Source organism: Schistocerca gregaria, chromosome 1, assembly GCF_023897955.1.
Source record: "Schistocerca gregaria isolate iqSchGreg1 chromosome 1, iqSchGreg1.2, whole genome shotgun sequence".
Lineage (NCBI taxonomy): Eukaryota > Metazoa > Arthropoda > Insecta > Orthoptera > Acrididae > Schistocerca > Schistocerca gregaria.
In genome coordinates, this window is record NC_064920.1 from 178,510,892 (window position 1) to 178,531,740 (window position 20,849).

Consider the following 20,849-nt stretch of genomic DNA (forward strand, 5'->3'; position numbering starts at 1 on the left):
GGGGATCCCAAACAGCGCGCAGCACTCACGAATGGGTCGAACTAGTGTTCTTTATGCCGTCTCGTCTACACATGAGCTCTACTTCTCCAAAACTCTGCCAATAAAAGGAAGTTGGCTATTCGCCTTCTCTTCTATTGGCCTGATGTGATCCATTTCATATCGCTTTTCAGTATTACGCCTAGGTATTTAAATGATGTGAGTGTGTCAAGCAACACACCACTAAAACGATAATCTAACGTTACAGGATCGATTTTCCTACTCATCCTCGCTAATTTTTTTTTCTAATTTAGAGCAAGCTACCATTCATTATACCCACTATAAATTCATTTTATGGCGCACTGTATCCTCCTACAGTCACTGAATGACGACACGTTCCTGTAAACCACGGCATTGTTACTTACCCTGTCTGTTAGATCATTTATGTGTACAGAGAACAGGAGTGAGTTATCATACTTCCCTGGGGAACGCCTGACGACCATTTTGCTTCTGACGAACACTCGCCCTGGATGACAACGTACTGGGATCTATTAAGAAGTACTCCAGGCAGTCGTAATATTCCAGTCACCTTGACATCTGGGAACCTAATCCATATCTTCGGACGTTCGTCAACAGTCGGCAGTGGGGCACTGTGTCAAATGCTTTCACGAAATCCCGGTACATGAATCTGCCTGTTGCCCTTCATGCACTAGGATATCAAGGTGAGTTGCAAACGAGTGGTCCTTTCAAAATCCGTAGTTGAAGAGGATATGATTTTCCATACTGAATTTTAGAGAAGACTTTTAGACTTACGTACAAACAGGACCCCTTTAGTAAACCAAATTCCCTCATAGTGGCTGGGATCCTTCGGAAAGCCAGTTATAACAAAGCATCGCACCTGGTAGGGAAGATACATAAGACAGACGAAATACCTTCAGGCTTCAAGAGGAATGTAATAATTCGAAGTCCACATAAGGCAGAAGCCGACAGTTGGGAATAGCTATCAATTTAGTGAACCGTGACACCAATCAGTTTGGGTTTCAAGGACTTATAGGAACACCTGTGGCAATGCTGCCCCTACATTTTCACATCATTGGATGTAATGCACTATTTCAAGCATTGAGGCAGAGAACGGATAAAGTGAGTGAGCGCTAGCTCACCTACAACTTGTACAGGAATCAGACTGAGTTGTAAGACTAGAAGGACATTCAATGGAAGCAGTGGTTGAAAAAGGAGTGAGGTGGGAATACAGCCTGTCCGCCTTGTTATTGCACTTGTACGTTGAGAAAGGAAACGAAGGTGAAATTTGAGAAGGGAATTAGTTTAAGCTGAATAAATGAATACTTTCCGGTATGTAGACGATATTTCAGAGATGGCAAAGGCCTGTGAGGATCAGTTGAAAGGAATGGAAAAGTGCCTTGAAAAGAGGTGAAAATAAACAAATCCAAAGCAAGGATACTGGAAAGCCGTCGAATTAAATCATGTAATGCTGAGGGGCCTAAACTGGGATATATTAGAAATAGTAGATGAGTTTTGCTATTTCAGCAAAAAATATCTAATGATCTAACAGCAGCATAAGTAGATAGTACAGATTAGGGAAAGAACGTAAAGTATTTCTGAGGATGAAACTGGCTAACAGTAAATATGAATATAAGAATTAGGAAGTCATGTTGAAGATATCTGTCTGCGATGTAGTGTTGCACAGAAATGAAACGCGGTTGATGATCAGCACAGATGAGAGGAACACATAAGTCTGAAATGTGCTGTCACAGAAAACTGCTAGACAATTTATGGGAAGAATGGATAACTTATCGTTGTGCGACTACTTAGTTTCAAATAAAACTTGTAGAAATTTCTAAGAAAGCGTCTGTGTAGCGCTGAAATAGCTACCACTGACAGGTAGGCCTAATGTGGTAGCATTCCAGTCATATGAATAATTCAACATGTAGACAAAAGTATTGTGAGACGGCCTGGCCATGCTCACAGGAAACTGCACTGCCCAGCGGCAACAGTTGAAATGGGCAGGACGGCGTCATCACACCAGGGCAAAAAATATGTTACGAATTACGTGACAGGGGGCTGGATAATAGTAAAACATACGTCCTGGACCTGTATTAAAAACCATGAATTCTGAGGCAGATTGCTATGTTAGATGATGTATCGACTGGGCACCGCGAGCTGCAGCCATGGGTTCAAGACTGGGACAGGGCATCCGCCTCACGCTCTAAGTCCACCCTGTGGGACTTGGTGCCAGTGTCGCCGATCTGTCATCTGCACCTGAGGCCGCCAGACTCCTGCCAGGGAACACCGTTTCGTGTTCAATACTCTCAGTCTTTCTTTACCACTGCGGTGGACATCAGCAGGGCCTCAGTCGCTTGGGCGCAGGCATTCAACAATTGAGCTCCGTCGCAGCACGAGAAGAATAGCGTTGCTTACCTCTGGGCCTTGGCCGACTGTATCTCGAGTAGGCATGTTGGGAAGCTTGTTGTTTATATTGTATGTTAATCACGAGGCATACGGTATTAATAGTAACCTCATACCTACTGTAGATGCAACACTAGTACTACAGTTACTAAAAAAATCTGCGCCAGTAGTCAGTGAGGTCTTGATAAAATTTGTAAGTGATGCAGTGATTTACAAGTTGTTTAACGTTCATAATCATCAAATTTTATACTTCACCAAACGTAGAAACATACTATGATATGACTATAATACAAGGGAGTCACGAATGGATTCACTTAACTCATACGTAAAAAAGAGTAAGAATAGCTATGGTCATGAAATGGAGTGAGCACATAGATATAGTTGTAGATAAAGCAGGTGGTAGACGAAAGTAAAGTATTAGCTACTTATCCCTAGGTGTTAGTTCACACCTGATTTTCTACGATTTCTGTCAAATGTATTGAAATACTCAGGTATGATACTCTCTTAATCATGGTGTGTCATTTATGTCTACATATATAAGTTACAAACGGCAGCGAAGCATATGCCCAGATGTACTTCGAATTTGTATCATATGCTTTGTAGCGTGGGAAGGATTATAACTGAAGTGGCTCTGTGCATGCTGTAATTAATCTTACCCTGTCTCTGCGATCCCGACGCGAGGGATATGTAGGACGGTTGTGTTATATTGCTCGATTCTTCAAACACTAGCACTTGAAAGACATGAAAGCTTTTATGTGATACTCTGAGTCTATCCCCAGGCACCTGATAGTTCAGGTTTTTCGTCATTTCCTGCTGTGAGTCCAACAAAGTCTATTTTTGCTTCCCTCGTTCGTCTACACTTAATATCCCCCGTAACTCCTATGTGGTACAGACACCACACATTTCAACAACAGTCCAATATGTGTGTTAATATTGTCCTGTAAGCAAACCGCGTTTGTACGCTGACTGCATTTTGCTAATATCCTACCATGAAATCGAAGCCTACCCGTTTGTTTAGCTACAACTGAGACTGTGATCATTCCATTTTATATACCAACAAAACTCTACACATAGATATTTCTATAAGCTCTCTGACTGCACTTTGAACCATTGTTATTATTTTAATAGGATATTAATTTTAAGCGTTTTGCAAAGTGCAAAATTTCACAATTATAAGTGAAGTGAATCAAATTGTTGATGTTTTGCACCATTAATTTACTTTGTTAACCACCTTTTAGTCTAAAACATTAACTAACTACTTAGTGCGTGAGAAGCACAGCTACCAGCCACGGTCCCACGTCCTTCGCTCAATAAACAACGAGCTGAACTTCATCTCATTGGATGATCTGGAGAACAATAAACAGCTAGTTCACAGTCCTGATTTAATAGTAAACTGCGACGAAGACTCCTAGCTTCGCTCAAGTATATATGGCTGAACATCTTCTGTGGCATACTAGTAATGTTTTATACAGGCAAACCTTTCTACGGGCACACACAGTTAGTTGAAATCTTATGAAAATCCCTACAGTAGTTTCTGAAATTAGTCATCACATACAAACAGAAAAAAGTTGTGGTATTTTTTTCTTTAAGTCATGCAATATGCACGAAATATTCAAAAATTATATTCACAAACATCCTAAGTGAATCAGCGCATGATGGACGAAACCCGTATCGATATCCCATTTCTAGTTCCTTATATTAGCCTACACATATAGAGAGAAAAATACGACAGGTGACTTTAAATTAGTTTTATATAAACACACAGATGAGCAAACACAGCTCCCTTCTCCTAAACTGCACTTAAGCCTCACACTGCTTCAGTTACTCCATGACTATCGGTTCCATTATAATGATCCTTTTTTTCCTGTATTTGTGTTATTTTGACTGTCTATGATCTCTATAAAATATTTTATTTATGTGTATGCTACGGCGGAAATAGTTGTTAGTACCACTAATACATTCTTTTTTGTACGTAATTTCTTTTATAGTAGCGAATTCAATCTTTTACTCTGATTTTGTGTCGCCCTCCATATGTGGTACCTCTCTCTTTAACACTATTATCGTGTAATTTTTTTCTGTTTGTTGTGTTTATTAATGTAAATTGCTATACAACCTGTTAATTTGTTTTGTCATATATACACATATCTTTCGTTGAGTACACACACTCATGTGCGCTTTTTTCCCTGTTTAGTGTTAACGTTTTTTCTGGTTTGCTCCCTTTCTGTTTATATACTGAATAACTGTAACATTGCCTGTATGTTTGCACCCCTCTATTTACAGTAACTTTTTTAATGATGTTCACCAGTATTGTATCTTGAAATGAGATTTTCACTCTGCAACGGAGTGTGCACTGATGCGAAGCTTTCCGGCAAATTAAAACTGTGTGCCGGACCGAGACTCGAACGTGGGACCTTTGCCTGTCGCGGGCAAGTGCTCTACCATCTGAGCTACCCAAGCAAGACTCACGCCTTGTCCTCACAGCTTTACTTCCGCCAGTACCTCGTCTCTTAGTATTGTATCTTCCTTGACGAAGATAGTTTATGTCTTGCAAACCCAAAATAGATCAACGAAATAAATTAATACTGAGGAACATATACAGTTTTATGCTCTTCATTTACATTCAACTGCTCGTACTACTAGCCGATACCCGCAGCACCTACAAATAGCATGCCCGAGATATTCGTATTTTCTCTCTTGCTACACGCAGACTATTACTCATACAGAAAAAATGAACGGGTCCTTTCTACAGGAAATTTGGTGTATTTAAATTTTGTGCTGAGTTACGTTTTTTCTGGAGGTCACAGTTTTCCAGTTATTCACGAGAAAGATATTTGAAAGTCACTTTTGTACATTTCTCTTGAATCTTTCGAAAACTACACGTTCTATCGAAAACGCATCCCAGTAAAAAAAACTAATTACATTAATGTTTCTACAAAAAGGTCCCGATCACTTTTTCTGTAGGACTATCAGTTTGCACATAATGAGTAACAGAACATTAAAAGCTCGCATGTGGTATTTAATAGTGTGGTGTCACCGCCAGACACCACACGTACTAGGTGGTAGACTTTAAATCGGCTGCGGTCCGTTAGTATACGTCGGGCCCGCGTGTGCCACTATCAGTGATTGCAGACCGAGCGCCACCACACGGCAGGTCTAGTCTAGAGAGTCTCCCTAGCACTCGTCCCAGTTGGACAACCGACTTTGATAGCAATGGTTCACTGTCTACATACGCTCTCATTTCCGAGACGACAGTGACAGTTTAGCATAGCCTTCAGCTACGTCATTTGCTACGACCTAGCAAGGCGCCATATTCAGTTACTGTGTCTTCTGAACATATAATCTTGAGAATCATGTACCGTCAAGAGCGACGTTCATCATTAATGGATTAAAGTTAAGTATGAAACTAATTACGTCCGCTTTCTGAATTCTAATTCCTTGTCATGTTCCAGACCTCACGTCAGTATAGTTCTTCCCTCCTCACGTCAGCCTGCGTGAGCTAAAACGTGTGCATTTCGGCCTCCATTCCTAACACCCGTGTTGGCTCTTCTGCCAACACAACAGAAAGTGTTGCATAAAAGATAGCAGTAGCGACAGGTGAATAACCCTGAACATGAGGTTCTGCTACCAAGAAACGACAAAGGTCAGTTAGCATGCAAAATTTTGTCGTTCGTTCAGCCGTTTTCATACAGTACTTGTTTTCAGATAACTATCATCTGTTAAATGTATGAGGAAATTATTGACGTAAGTACATTCCCTTTACCAACAGTATGCCTCGCATGTTACGCACGCGAGTGCATTATGGGCAACGTTAAATACGATGTGGAGTTGTCTCCTATATGGCGTGGAATTCGGTCACTGCAATAACGGAAAGTTGAAAGCGAGATGCAACTTCGGCACTGCAGTGCAGTGATGTGCGCCACACACGACGGCCAAAACCAGACTAGCTGGTGCAGCCTGCATAACGCATGACGTACAGCACGGCGAAAGATGTGGTGTTATACCGCCGGAATAATGCAGCGCGGCTGTAAGGGGAGTGGCGTGCGGTGTACGACGTGAGCAAAGGGCGTAAATAAACTCGGCGCACCTGAGGCAGAGCGGAGTCGGTCGCCCGTCGGTGCACCCCAGGTCAGGACACGAATGTGCTCGCACTTGTCGCCTGCCCGCCGTGTCGAAGTTGTACGCTAGTTTTAAATTTGGTGGTGAAACAAGGTCTTCACGGCCAGGATGCAATCTTGAAAAGGGCGTACTTCCATCGTAACACGGTGTCAATTTAATTTCTTCGTTTCCAGCCTCTACCGTTTACGTCTTTTGCAGTGTAAGACAAAAAGGCGAAAGGCGAACGTAAATACTGACAATTCCTTCTTAAGTTGCAGAGCTCTCCAACTTTAATCGCAAATTAGGAAGAAACAGGATTCTAGGGAAAAATGTAATAACAATTTGGTTCCGAACACATTTTTCAGAGCTGCATAAAGTACATCGGTTTCTGGCTTCCCATTACAACAAACTGCGCAGGGATAAGAAAATCTATACATGTGTAAATTTAAAGAGAATGGAATGTTCGAATAACACAGTGGCCCATTTTAAGACCATGCAAATCAACAGCATTTAGAGAAACGTGATTTCGTCTCCTGTAAGTACTGTGAAATTGTCATATATTCCTCTCCTGCCGGCCGGAGTGGCCGAGCGGTTCTAGGCGCTTCAGTCTGGAACCGCGTGACCCCTACGGTCGCAGTTTCGAATCCTGCCTCGGGCATGGATGTGTGCGATGACCTTAGGTTAGTTAGATTTGAGTAGTTCAAAGTTCAATGATGAACTCAGTGCTCCCATAGTGCTCAGAGCTATTTCAACCATTTTTATTCCTCTCCTTCTATTAATCATTTACAGCTACTTCCTTGCATTAATTTTTGTTATCTTTTGCTGCTTTCACTATTGTTTCTGCTATTACAATGGGTTTCTTTGTATATCGGAACATGTGATAAGAGCTGCCAACATACTTCCTAAATTCTTTCGATTACACGTTCATTTGAGGCTTTATCTGTGTAACCGATTTTAGAATTATATAGTTTTCATATCGATCGACATCTCTTAACTTAAATACTGTTTTCCATCATAGCACCCTGAGCAAAACAAGACCGCTTTTTTGTCAATGACAAACACGAAGTTGTAGCTTCAAAAATGGATCTGAGCACTATGGGACTTAACATCTATGATCATCAGTCCCCTAGAACCTAGAATTATTTAAACCTAACTAACCTAAGGACATCACACAACACCCAGCCATCACGAGGCAGAGAAAATCCCTGACCCCGCCGGGAATCGAACCCGGGAACCAGGGCGTGGAAAACGAGAACGCTACCGCACGACCACCAGATGCGGGCGAACTTGTAGTTTCTCCAGTATACTATGACTATGCGCAGTTTGTGTTTTTCAGTGCTGAATATCAGATTTTTCTACTCCAATTAGAGGCAAGAGAAGAAGTCATCCCAATAATTTTTTCTCTTTTACTGTTGTAATTATGCTGACTACGCGAAGCTTTGTATAATCTGTAAAGCGTGTGCATTGTGAATTTTTAGATTCCGTTTCGTTGCAGTGTTCTGAATTGGTTTCACATACACGGAGTGAGTTTGCTAGATGTGGACAAACTACATGTCTGAAACTATAAGGAGCAAAAAGTGTCATATCGCGTCCAGAAAAGTACAGGACTCAACTAAAAAGAGAAATACTTCGGAAAACGCGACTTAAATAATTGTAAAAAGCTTTTATTGAAATAGTATAAGTTACCTTTTAATATCAAGTAAGTATTGTTTCAGCATATTCCATTATATTTTCGTGCACTTTGCGGTGTTTCACACGTGTTTTTCAGTAAGCAACTAAAACCCACTTGAAGTTGGAGATAAAAAGTGTTTAACACTGTAGAACTTGACCCCGATGGGGCCTGTAACGTCAGAATTGCCTGTCTTGTGCCTTTACCTTTTCTAAGGCCAAGCCTATCGTCATCAAACATATGCTCAACTTTCTTTTCCATTCTTCTGCATATCATTCTTGTCATCAACTGGGATACTTGAGGTGTTCAGCTGATTATGCAATAATTAGCGCACTTGTCAGCCCTTGCAGTGTTCGGAATTGTATGGATGATATTTTTTCCGAAAGTCAGGTGGTATGTCGCCAGGTTCATACAGCCTACACACCAGTCTGACTAGTCTGTTTGTTGCCACTTTCCCCAATGTTGTTAAAAATTTTGATAGAGTGTTACCTATCCCTTCTGCGTTATTTGATCTTAAGCCCTCCAAAGCTGTTTCAAATTCTGATTCTAATACTGGATCTCCTATCTCTTCTAAATCGACTCCTGTTTCTTCTACTATCACATCAGACAAATCTTCCCCATCATAGAGGCATTTCAATCTACTGTTCGATTTAGGAACCCCTGTCTGACTATGATATAATCTAACTGCAAGCTTCCAGTACCACCCGCCCTATTCGAAGTGATCTTGTGATTCTTGAAAAAGAGAATTCGCTGTTACTACCTGAAATTTCTTTACAGAACTGAATTATTCTTTCTCCCCTCTCATTCCTTGTGCCAAGCTCATATTCTCCTGTAACATTTTCTGCTGCTCTTTCCCTTTTAACTGCATTCTAGTCCCCCATTACTATTACATTTCTCATCAAACTTTACGTACTGTATTAACGTTATATCCACATATACTCCATCTCTTCATCTTCAGTTTGCGACGTTGGCACATGTACCTGCACTATCGTTGTTGATGTTGGTTTGCTGTCACATCTGACAAGAACAACCCTATCACTGCACTGTTCACCGCAACACTCTCTCTGCTCTACCTTTCTATTCATAACGAATCCTATTCCATACCATTTTCTGCTGCTATTCATATTAGCCTATACTCATCGGACAAGAATTCCTATCTTCTTTTCATTTCACATCACTGCTTCCTGCTGTATCTAGACTGAGCTTTTGAATTTCCCTTCTCAGATTATCTGGCTTCCCTACCACATTGAAGATTCTGTTATTTTACGCCCCGACGGGTAGAACGCTGTCCTTTCCTTTGTTATTCAATCTTTTCCCCATGATCACCTTCCCCTTGTCAGTCCCATCCTGGAGATCCGAATGGGTGGCTGCTTTGGAATCTTTCGCTAATTAAGAGATCATCATTATACTTTTTCAATTACATGCCATATGTCCTTTGGACACATGTTACATGCCTTTAATGGCAGTGGATTCCATTGCGTTCTACATCCTCATGCCGTTGACCATTGCTGATTCTTCCGCGTTTAGGGGCAGGCTCCCACCCCAAGGACAAGAGAGTACGCTGAACCTCTGTCTTCTTGTCCGTCCTCTTTGACAAGGCCACTGGAAGAATGTGGGCGACATCCTATCCTTTGGCCAACAACGATAATTTTTAATCAGAATTTAAGCTGCATCTTCTATCGAACCTAGGAAGGAGGACGTTTTGATTACTAACCAAATACGCTAACTCTAGACCACATTTGCAAAATTCGAAAGTAAAAAAATTCTTAAAGTTATCTGTGGACGGTGCTGGAGCCAGGGCAGAAGTCAAGGCAGGCAAGTTCACAATATTTACACCAGAATGCTGACTCGGAAGAATAGCTAGTATTGCACACAACCCACTCTGGACGACCAAGAAGCCAATTCAGAGGAACGGCCTCACAGAATAACGTCTTTCTGGTAAGCACACACGCAACAATACCTAAGTCAAATGCCGTAACTACGTTACAGCACAGGGATGCTGCAGAAATAAATAGACTGAAGGCCTGAAAGGAAAAGCTGGAACATATTGGTATGGTGGAATGTGCTGACGAATTCACAAAACCAAAAGACATTCGGTCACCCATGCTTGAAACGTCATTAACAAAGCCCATAACGCACAAATACCACGCGTTTCTACAGCTATATTTTCAGTGGTGCAACAAACAAGGGCCGTAGTGGAACCTGTGATTCTCCATGTCCAGTATTTTGGGATGATTACGATCTACAATGCCATCAGCCACTAGATGTGGTGGGCACTGTTGACATTCTTGCTCCCTCATCCTCACTTTGGTGCCATCCAACAGCAGTCTCTGCAGGCCTCACTGACAGTCCCTGGTGAGCTGAGCAACCATCATTCTGGGGTTTTCCTGACCCTGCCATCCTCATCCTCAACTTCCAGGCATTGCCTATGTCATCGATGTAAACACCATGTTAAGTCGGTGAGCACATTGCAGTCCACCGGACAGCTCTGTTTGCGGCAGTATGGGTCGTCGACTGTTTGTGACATAGCTTCAGTCATCTCAGGTGCCGCTGCCATACAGACACTGTGGGGAGAACGGGTGTCACTATGTAAAACAATGACGAGCACTCTGCTAGCTGGCGATCGGGGAAAGACGAAACTGTACTTTTAATAACAAATGTGTAAACTGGTATCAATGTTCAGTTAACGCTTTTGTATGTCAGACACCGCCTCATCACCACAATCCACATGACGCCACCCTGATGACTACAGGAGCCACTCTAGCCATCCGGCCCTCACTAATATTCACAAATCTATTTCCTTCAAAAAAGTCAGTGAAATTTACGTTGTGCTTCCGAAATTTTATCCAGTGTCACCAAATTTTTCAAGTAGTTTTACCACCGGGCTTTTTCTTGAAAATGGCTGTAAATCAGTTTAAACGTAAAAAATGGCTCTGAGCTTAACATCTGAGGTCATCAGTCCCTTAGAACTTATAACTACTTAAACCTAACCTAATGACATCACACACATCCATGCCCGAGGCAGGATGCGAACCTGCGACAGTAGCGGACCCGCGGTTCCAGACTGAAGCGCCTAGAACAGATCGGCCACTCCGGCCGGCTAGTTGTCGTTTGAAAATATTTTTTGAGTACTTGAATCAAAATATGAGGGTTACCTGTGTAGTTTAAGATAGTTCTTCACCAGAGGTTTGTGTACCGATTTGGTGTGAAGTGAGAGAATATTGCGAGAAAGTCTTACCTGGGCATGCCGGTGCGAAACCAGGGCTCCCTCATCTCCAGGGGCTGGTGGCGTGGCGAGGTAGCGGGCGTCCCCTTGTCCGGCGTGCAGTCCGCATGGCAGGGGCAGACGCTACCGCTGCGGGAGGTCGCACAAGGCCGCTTCGGCGAAGACGTCACGCTGTGAAAGGTGGGGTACTGCGGTTAGGGGCGCGTAGTGCTCTCACTGCCACGAACAATCAAAGTCTTAATTATTAGGTCGAAAAAACAAAGCTGTGTAATCCATTATTTGTTTGCTTGAAGTTATATGTCTTTTAAATCTGGCTTAAGCTGGAGCGAATGGAAACCGACATAGGCGAACGGGCATTCGCAGACGATTCGACAATGCAGACTCCCACTTGATTGTGTCCACGAACATGCGTGCACGCTAGAGCAACGGAGAAGAAACGGGACAAACGGCGTAGTTTATAGACTCTAAGCTACACTCTTTTGCCTTTAATGATTGGCACACTGGATACATAAGGGGCAGTCGACCGGAAACTAGGCATAAGAAAACAAGAAGGTAAACACTCAATTAATTCGAAAGCAATCGCTGTAACTCTTAATACATTCATTCCACTTTGAGACAACGTGGTCAGCGCAGCGATCGAAAAATGTTTGTAGATACCTACGGAACCACGAGTCAACTCAGGCGTCCATCTCTTCGTCCGAGGTAAACCGACAGCTACGAATGTTTTTCTGCAGGGCTTCAAAAATATGAAAATCGCACGGGGAGAGATCGGAATTGTATGGAAACTTCTGTAGCTCACTTGAAACAACCATAGAGAAATATGCGCTAGTACTTTGTTGGTAGGTTGTCTCCCCATGCGATTTCCATATTTTTGGAGCACTGAAGAAAAAAAAAAACGTGCTTACCGTTTGCCTTGGGAGAATACGTGGACGCCTGGGTAAAACCATGGTTCTGTGGGCAACAGCAAACATTTTTCCATGGAAGCATCGAGTATCTTATGTCACAGTCATGGTGACCGCTTTCGAAATAATAAACAGTTTACATATCTTTCTCCGTATGTCTCGTTTTCTTTTAACTGCCCATTACAGCCACGATGCAAAACTTCGATATTCGGGTGGAATTCATTTACATGGTGAGCGCGCTGTTTTTGACAAAGTAGGCAAAATAGCGTAGAAAAATAAGAATTTGAGTGTGTAGATTCGTACGTTCAGCGTAACATGCAATTAACACCAAATTGCAACTCCAGGCTTCTTAAGCATTACTGCTAAATTTTTAACATATATCGCTTGACGATTTTATCCTGCTTCTCATTGTAAGTGAGGAGGAAATTTAAAACCAGAATATTAATTACCGAAGACCAACATAACTTTCAAAGTCTGTTTATTAACTGGAGACATTTACATTAGTGATTGTTTTACATTTCAATATCTGTTGTATACACCACAGATGTGCTCAATCTGTTCACATCGTGTCTGTGTCTTTACAATGCAATACCCTTCAGACATGCATGCGTATCTGAAGGAACGTGCACTGTCACTGACTAATGCAGCTGTGGTAAACATTACGAAATAGATTCACAGATAATGTAACCATCAATGAGGAATCTATATCTCGACGTGCTAAAATGCGATATAATATTTGTCTCCCTGTGCGAGAATCACAAATTGTGCGAGCATAAGGGCTGTGACTACTTTACACAATGAGTTTTGGATCGGGATTGCTGGCGTGTTCAGATAGCCAAAGTGGTTGTGCGACCGCTCGCGATAAGCGAGAAATTCGCGTTCGACACCTTGTTCACCACAAATTATCAAATGTCACAAACATCTTACGTCAATGAACAGTCACAGAATGCCAATTTATATCTCAGATAGTTTCTGATGTCTGTAGCTCTTAAGGATTTCATTAAATTATGTGGAACATTAATACAATGATTAATGAAATATTAAACATAAGAACAACCTATCACGTTGGCTACCTTATAAAATCTGGTATACAAAATGAACCAGAACTTCAACGAGAAACTGTTAGAGGTTCTTCACGGATACCTCTCAAGTATTTTGGTGCAAGGGAAACTTGCTCATCAGCGACTGATTACAGATTAATGATAAATTAAGAATCATTCAGTTTGTTATCGCAATCACCCTTGTTCCTCTGAAAATACACTCCTGGAACTGGAAAAAAGAACACATTGACACCGGTGTGTCAGACCCACCATACTTGCTCCGGACACTGCGAGAGGGCTGTACAAGCAATGATCACACGCACGGCACAGCGGACACACCAGGAACCGCGGCGTTGGCCGTCGAATGGCGCTAGCTGCGCAGCATTTGTGCACCGCCGCCGTCAGTGTCAGCCAGTTTGCCGTGGCATACGGAGCTCCATCGCAGTCTTTAACACTGGTAGCATGCCGCGACAGCGTGGACGTGAACCGTATGTGCAGTTGACGGACTTTGAGCGAGGGCGTATAGTGGGCATGCGGGAGGCCGGGTGGACGTACCGCCGAATTGCTCAACACATGGGGCGTGAGGTCTCCACAGTACATCGATGTTGTCGCCAGTGGTCGGCGGAAGGTGCACGTGCCCGTCGACCTGGGACCGGACCGCAGCGACGCACGGATGCACGCCAAGACCGTAGGATCCTACGCAGTGCCGTACGGGACCGCGCCGCCACTTCCCAGCAAATTAGGGACACTGTTTCTCCTAGGGTATCGGCGAGGACCATTCGCAACTGTCCCCATGAAGCTGGGCTACGGTCCCGCACACCGTTAGGCCATTTTCTGCTCACGCCCCAACATCGTGCAGCCCGCCTCCAGTGGTGTCGCGACAGGCGTGAATGGAGGGACGAATGGAGACGTATCGTCTTCAGCGATGAGAGTCGCTTCTGCCTTGGTGCCAATGATGATCGTATGCGTGTTTGGTGCCGTGCAGGTGAGCTCCACTATCAGGACTGCATACGACCGAGGCACACAGGGCCAACACCCGGCATCATGGTGTGGGGAGCGTTCTCCTACACTGGCCGTACACCTCTGGTGATCGTCGAGGGGACACTGAATAGTGCATGGTATATCCAAAGCGTCATCGAACCCATCGTTCTACCATTCCTAGACCGGCAAGGGAACTTGCTGTTCCAACAGGACAATGCTCGTCCGCATGTATCCCGTGCCACCCAACGTGCTCTAGAAGGTGTAAGTCAACTACCCTGGCCAGCAAGATCTCCGGATCTGTCCCACATTGAGCATGTTTGGGACTGGATCAAGCGTCGTCTCACGCGGTCTGCACGTCCAGCAAGAACGCTGGTCCAACTGAGGCGCCAGGTGGAAATGGCATGGCAAGCCGTTCCACAGGACTACATCCAGCATCTCTACGATCGTCTCCATGGGAGAATAGCAGCCTGCATTGCTGCGAAAGGTGGATATACACTGTACTAGTGCCGACATTGTGCATGCTCTGTTGCCTGTGCCTATGTGCCTGTGGTTCTGTCAGTGTGACCATGTAATGTATCTGACCCCAGGAATGTGTCAATAAAGATTCCCCTTCCTGGGACAATGAATTCACGGTGTTCTTATTTCAATTTCCAGGAGTGTATCTTCACAACAGTGAAGAGGCCTGTAATATGCAACAATGAAAATATACAACTCAATGCACAGAGTAATTCAACATCCATCAGTTGTGGATGTGGCTGCTGTCTGTGTGGAGAATGGCCAGCGCAGTGTCACTGTGAATCTCTTCTATCGCATTCAGTGAAGCCACTCAGGAGGTGCATATCGGCCAACTCTTCATCAGTAAACCTATCCACAGTAATGCTTAGTAACACTGTTAACGCATAACAAACTCTGCTGGGAAACAAACTCATACACAAAACCGAGCAGTAAGAAGAGCAAACCTGGGGGTTATGAATTTTACAGGATATTACTGTTGTCGACAGCAGATACCGAAGGATAATGGAAACAAACACTAAATACGGTAGACATTTTCAATGTTGGCCTCTTTTCCAGATCAATAGATACGAAACTGAGCGGGGCAAGAAACCAAACGAAATGGAATATCTCTGTAACGAGCCACCGGGAACCGTGGTTCCCTTATATGAAAATACTAAGGTGATGTACCTTAGCAACCTATGAAAGTTCGTCGGTATGGTTCTGGCTCACCCTTTGTTTGAGGCAGATAGTGTGATTCCCGGTAAACCTTGCTCGTTGCTGTTGTTGCTGCTGTGGCCTTCAGTCGTCAGTCCGATGACTGGTTTGATGCAGCCCTCCATGCTTCTCTATCCTGTGCGAGCCTCCATCTCCGAATATCTGCTGCAACTTGAACCCTTCGAATCTGCTTACTGTATTCCTCTCTTGGTCTCCCTGTACAATTTTTACCTCTCCTCCACCCCCCCTCCCCTTCACACATACACAACCCACCAGTACACTGGTGACCCCTTGATGTCGCAGAACGTGTCCTACCAACCGATACGTTCTTGCAGCCATAAATTTTTTCTCCCTAATTCTATTCAGTACCTCCTCATTAGTTACGTGATCATCACACCTAAATTTCAGCATTCTCCTGTAACGCCACATTTAGATAGTTCCTATTCTCCTTTTGTCTCTAAACTGTTTATTGTAGAAGTTTCACTTCCATAAATGGTTACACTCCATACAAAAACTTTCAGGAAAAACACACTAGTACTTAAATCTATATTCGATGTTAAGAAATTTCTTTCCTTCAGAAACGTTTTCTACCTCTTATACCCTGTCTACTTTGGCCTTCATCACATATTTTGCTGCTCAGATAACGAAGCTCATCTACTACCTTAAATGTCTCGTTTTATAATATGATTCCGTCAGCGTCACCTGATTTAATGAGACTACATACCATTATTCTTGTTTTGGTTCTGTCGATGTTCATCTTCCATCATTATTTCATGACGCTGTCATTCCGTCAACTACTTTAAGTCCATTACTGCCTCTGACTGAATTTCAATGTCATCGGAAGCCTGAAAGTTTTCATTTCTTCTCTCTGAATTTTAGTCCCTACAATAAATTTTTCTTTGCCTTCCTTCAGTGATAGCTCAGTGTACTGATTGAGTAACAACGACGACAGCGTACGAACCCTATCTCACTCTCTTCTTAACCTCTGCTTCCCTTCCCAGCTCCTCGACTCACAACTGTCTTCTGGTTTCTGTTCAAGATGTAAATAACTTTTCTGTCTTGAAGACGGCAGTGCCTAGAGGGTTCTCAAACGCATTCTGCATTGCCGCTGGCATCGCATTCCGTCGTTGCAAGTCGGCCAGGACTTCATTTGCGAGCCAAATGCCAAAACCAACGTGCTGGACGACACACTGTGGTCAACTTCACGCCGTAGACCGACACTGTGGACGAGAATCACATCTGCCGATTCGAAAAGTACCTGCCCAAATTCCTGGCAGCCAGGTCAGAACAAGATTTTCAACCGACTGCAGAGGAAGAAGTAGCTGCGTAGCTCCCATCTCAGAACGCCAAGTGGGCAGGAAGCAGCGATGTCAACAACCACGAGCTGGAGAACCTACCACAGGGGCCCATCGGGCAATAGCCGATATCTTCAGATACTTCGGTCAGGGGTCTATCCCTCCGCATGGGTCGGCGGCAGTGGCCGAACGGTTCTAGGCGCTACGGTGGCAGGTTCGAATCCTGCGTCGGGCATGGATGTGCTTGACGTCCTTAGGTTAGGTTTAAGTAGTTCTAAGTTCTAGGGGACTGATGACCTTAGAAATTAAGTCCCATAATGCTTAGAGCCGTTTGAACCCTTTTTGAACCTCCGCATGGAAACATGCGGAAATGGTGGTTATCCCGGAAATCGGCAAGGACCCACGTCAGGCAGTCAAATACAGGCCCATCACCTTGTTTCTGTCCCTAACGAAGGTGTTCGAGGGACTGTACGAGAAGATGCTGAATACGTCCTTTAATGGAGTGCCATACAAGACGAACAGTTGGAATGTGGAGCGGCCACTTCACCTCTCGCCAGCTGCTGTGAAGGAAGAGAGTACCTTGGGAAGGTGATTCTCGACGTGACCAGGGCATTTGACTCTGTGTGACAAGATGGCCTCGTGAGCTAACTGTTTGGACTCGAGATACCAGTATAACACGGGGGTCACCCTTCGCTCCTACCTCGCTGGGAGGAGCTTCCGCACGAAAGCCGACGACACGTCGTCCACATAGCGGGGGATACTCGCAGGGGTGCCGCAAGGGTCGGCGCTCGGCCCCTTGCTATACTCCCTGTACACTGAAGGGGCACCGCATGTGGCGAGCGTAGAATTGGCGCCTTAGGCCAACGATACTGCTACATTATGTGATCGAAAGTATCCGGACACCTGGCTGAAAACAACTTACGACTTCGTGCCGCCCTCCATCGATAATGCTGGAATTCAGTATGGTGTTGGATCAATCTTAGCCTTGATAACAGCTTCCACTCTCGCAGGCATACGCTCAATCAGCACCTGGAAGGTTTCTTGGGGAATGGCAGCCCATTCTTCACGGAGTGCTGCACTGAGGAGAGGTATCGATGTCGGTCGGTGAGGTGTGACAAAAAGTCAGCGTTCCAAAAACCCCAAAGATGTTCTGTAGGATTCAGGTGAGGACTCTGTGCAGACCTGTCCATTACAGATATTTTATTGTCGTGTAACCACTTGACCACAGGCCGTACATTATGGTCAGGACTCTGTGCAGACCTGTCCATTACAGATAGGTTATTGTCGTGTAACCACTTCACCACAGGCCGTACATTATGAGCAGGAGCTCGATCGTGTTGAAGGATACAATAGCCATGCCCGATTGGCTATTAAACAGTGGGAAGCAAAAAGGTGCTTAAAACATCAGTGTAGGTCTGTGCTGTGATAGTGCCATGCAAAACAACGAGGGGTGCAGGGCCCCTCCCTGAGAAATATGACCACACCACTACACCTCGTTTTCCGAATTTTGCTGTTGGCACTTCACATGTTGGCAGATGACGTTCACCGGTCATTCGGCATATCCACACCCTGCCATCGGATCGCCACATTGTGTACCGTGAATTCGTCACTCCACACAACGTTATTCCACTGTTAGATCGTCCAATGTTTACGCTCCTTACATCAAGCGAGGCGTCGTTTGGCATTTACCGACGCGATGTGTGGCTTACGAGCAGCCGCTCGACCATGAAATCCTTCCGCTTAACTGTCACAGTACTTGCAGCGGATCGTGATGCAGTTTGGAATCCCTGTGTGGTCGTCTGGTTAGATGTCTGCCTATTACACCTTACGACCCTCTTCAACTATCGGCAGTCTGTCAGTCAACAGACGAGGTCGGCCTGTACGCTTTTGTGCTGTACGTGTCCCTTCAAGGTTCCACTTCACTATCACATATGAATCTGTGAACCTAGGGATGTTTGGGAGTTTGGAAAACTCGCTTAGAGAATTCCAATCACCTGACCACGTTCGAAGTCAGTTAGTTCCGCGGAGCGCCTCATTCTGCTCTCTCACGATGTCTAATGACTACTGAGGTCGTTGATATGGAGTACCTGGCAGTACGTGGCAGATGTTTTTCAGCGGTGTCCGGATACTTTTAATCACATAGTGTATGTTCAGGCGCAGCATGAACGTAGAGACAATGAGACGCCGGTTGCAACTCGGGTGCAACGCATAGGGTGACTGGACGACGAAGTGGCGATATAAATACAGTGTCCCCCAGAGGCAGGCAGTAGTCTTTACCCGAAGGACGCTGCCACCATATCTGCTGCCTGTCAACATCATGGGAGGCCTCATCCCTTGGACGAAGGCCGCAAAATATCTGGTGTGACCCCCGACCAGCGGCTGACATTGTTTCAGCATATATGTGACAGTAGAAGCAGAGTAACGCGCCTCCGCGCTCTATACCCGTACGCGATACGTAACACTGGTCAGACCGCTGCTACAATACGCGGCTCTGATGTGCGGAAAGGCCGCTGCAGATAGTGCATAATAAAGTTATGAAATTAGCTCAGCGGCTCCTGAATCTGTATTCAACTCGTCTGCTACTCAAACAGACGTGCACCCCGCACCTGTGGGACATAATCCGACTGACCGCTCGCCCCTTCTACGAGAAGTCGAGTCAACCCCGCAATCTGCTCGTCCTGAAACTAGGCCACCAACAACACCGCAGCCCGAGAACACACTGACCGTATCTGGTGCGAGAATAATATTCCCTGCAGCAACCTGAGGACAACCCACCTCCATATTACCAGAAGCCAACCTTGTTGTTATAATGCATCACCTCAGGCCAAGCCAGAAAGTCATATAAACAGCACACAGAGATTCAGCAGTTTACCCTGCACACATGCCGAGCAAAAAATTCTGCCAGATAAGCGACTAACGACTACTGGAACGGCCGAAACGGCAGATTTCTTTGATCAAGAGCAGTTTGATGTGGTAATTTGTTCTCTCCGTTCCAACGAAGTCAACGCTACGACAACCAATGCTGCACTGTCATATGACACAGGTGGCGCAGACGCCTCTACATAAGACGCAATGACGAAGGAACATGTTGCAGTCCGTATCTCCATCAAGAACCGGAAGATGCATGAGGAATGGGAGCCCTGATGCACTCACATCGGTGTATCACAGTAGAGGCGTTGGTGAACGTAAGAAAATTAGTCACGAATCAGTTGTCAACATCTTGCACAACATTTTAAATGTGAGAGATGTCGTAGCCCGCTGAGTTCCGTGACCGCCCACTGCTGTTCAGAAATACTACCGAATAGGAGGAGGAGTGCAATAGCTGAAGCTGTGTCAAGCCAAATCGGGTAGCTTCTTTAACCACCTAGTTACCATAAACAGCTGTATTATTATGACCCCGTGACAAAAGTTTAATGCAATCTCCCATCGGTCGCCGAATGGAAACCAAAGTGAAAATAAAAAATATTTTATTTCTAACATTTAGCTACATCTTCTAACTTCTTCTGTACATAGTCATCGTTCCGACTTTGACATTTATAGTAGCGAGTACAACCTTTTCAATTCCCTCATCGTAGGAAGCAGCCCCTTGCAATTTCCACCAATTTCCTACGATTAACTGCAGCTCCTTATCTGTGGTAAAATGCTGACCTCGCATCCAGACAGTGATGTGAGCAAAGGTTTGGAAATCGGAGAGGACCATTTCCGGTATGTACGCTGGGTGATGAAATAGTTTCCATCAAAAACGCTCCTGGAGCTCCTTCCTTATGTTTGCAAAGAAGGAAATGCATTACAGTTACTGAATATGAGCTGCATGAGATCAGACGGAACTCCTTAGCAGGCACTTCGCATTTGGAGAGAGACTTTATTGTTCTAGGCGTCTAAATGCTCACTGCGCTCTCAGAACTGAAAAAGTACCACATGAAGCGTTAACCAGGCAGATTAAAGACTCTGTGTAACAGACTTACGCAATGTTTCACCAGATTTTCACCGTGGCTTCAATTTCTCGATTGATTCGATGCTGGAAATGCAATA

General features: G+C 44.5%; 1 protein-coding gene across 1 annotated transcript in view; it reads right to left on the minus strand.

The window, feature by feature from the left end:
- Positions 1 to 20,849, minus strand: part of LOC126336227 (EGFR adapter protein-like) — a 95,478-nt gene that overhangs the window by 14,954 nt on the left and 59,675 nt on the right. The window contains exon 3 of the mRNA XM_049999723.1: positions 11,403 to 11,561. Coding sequence (XP_049855680.1) covers positions 11,403 to 11,561 — 159 coding nt within the window. The remainder of the gene's footprint in view (positions 1 to 11,402; positions 11,562 to 20,849) is intronic.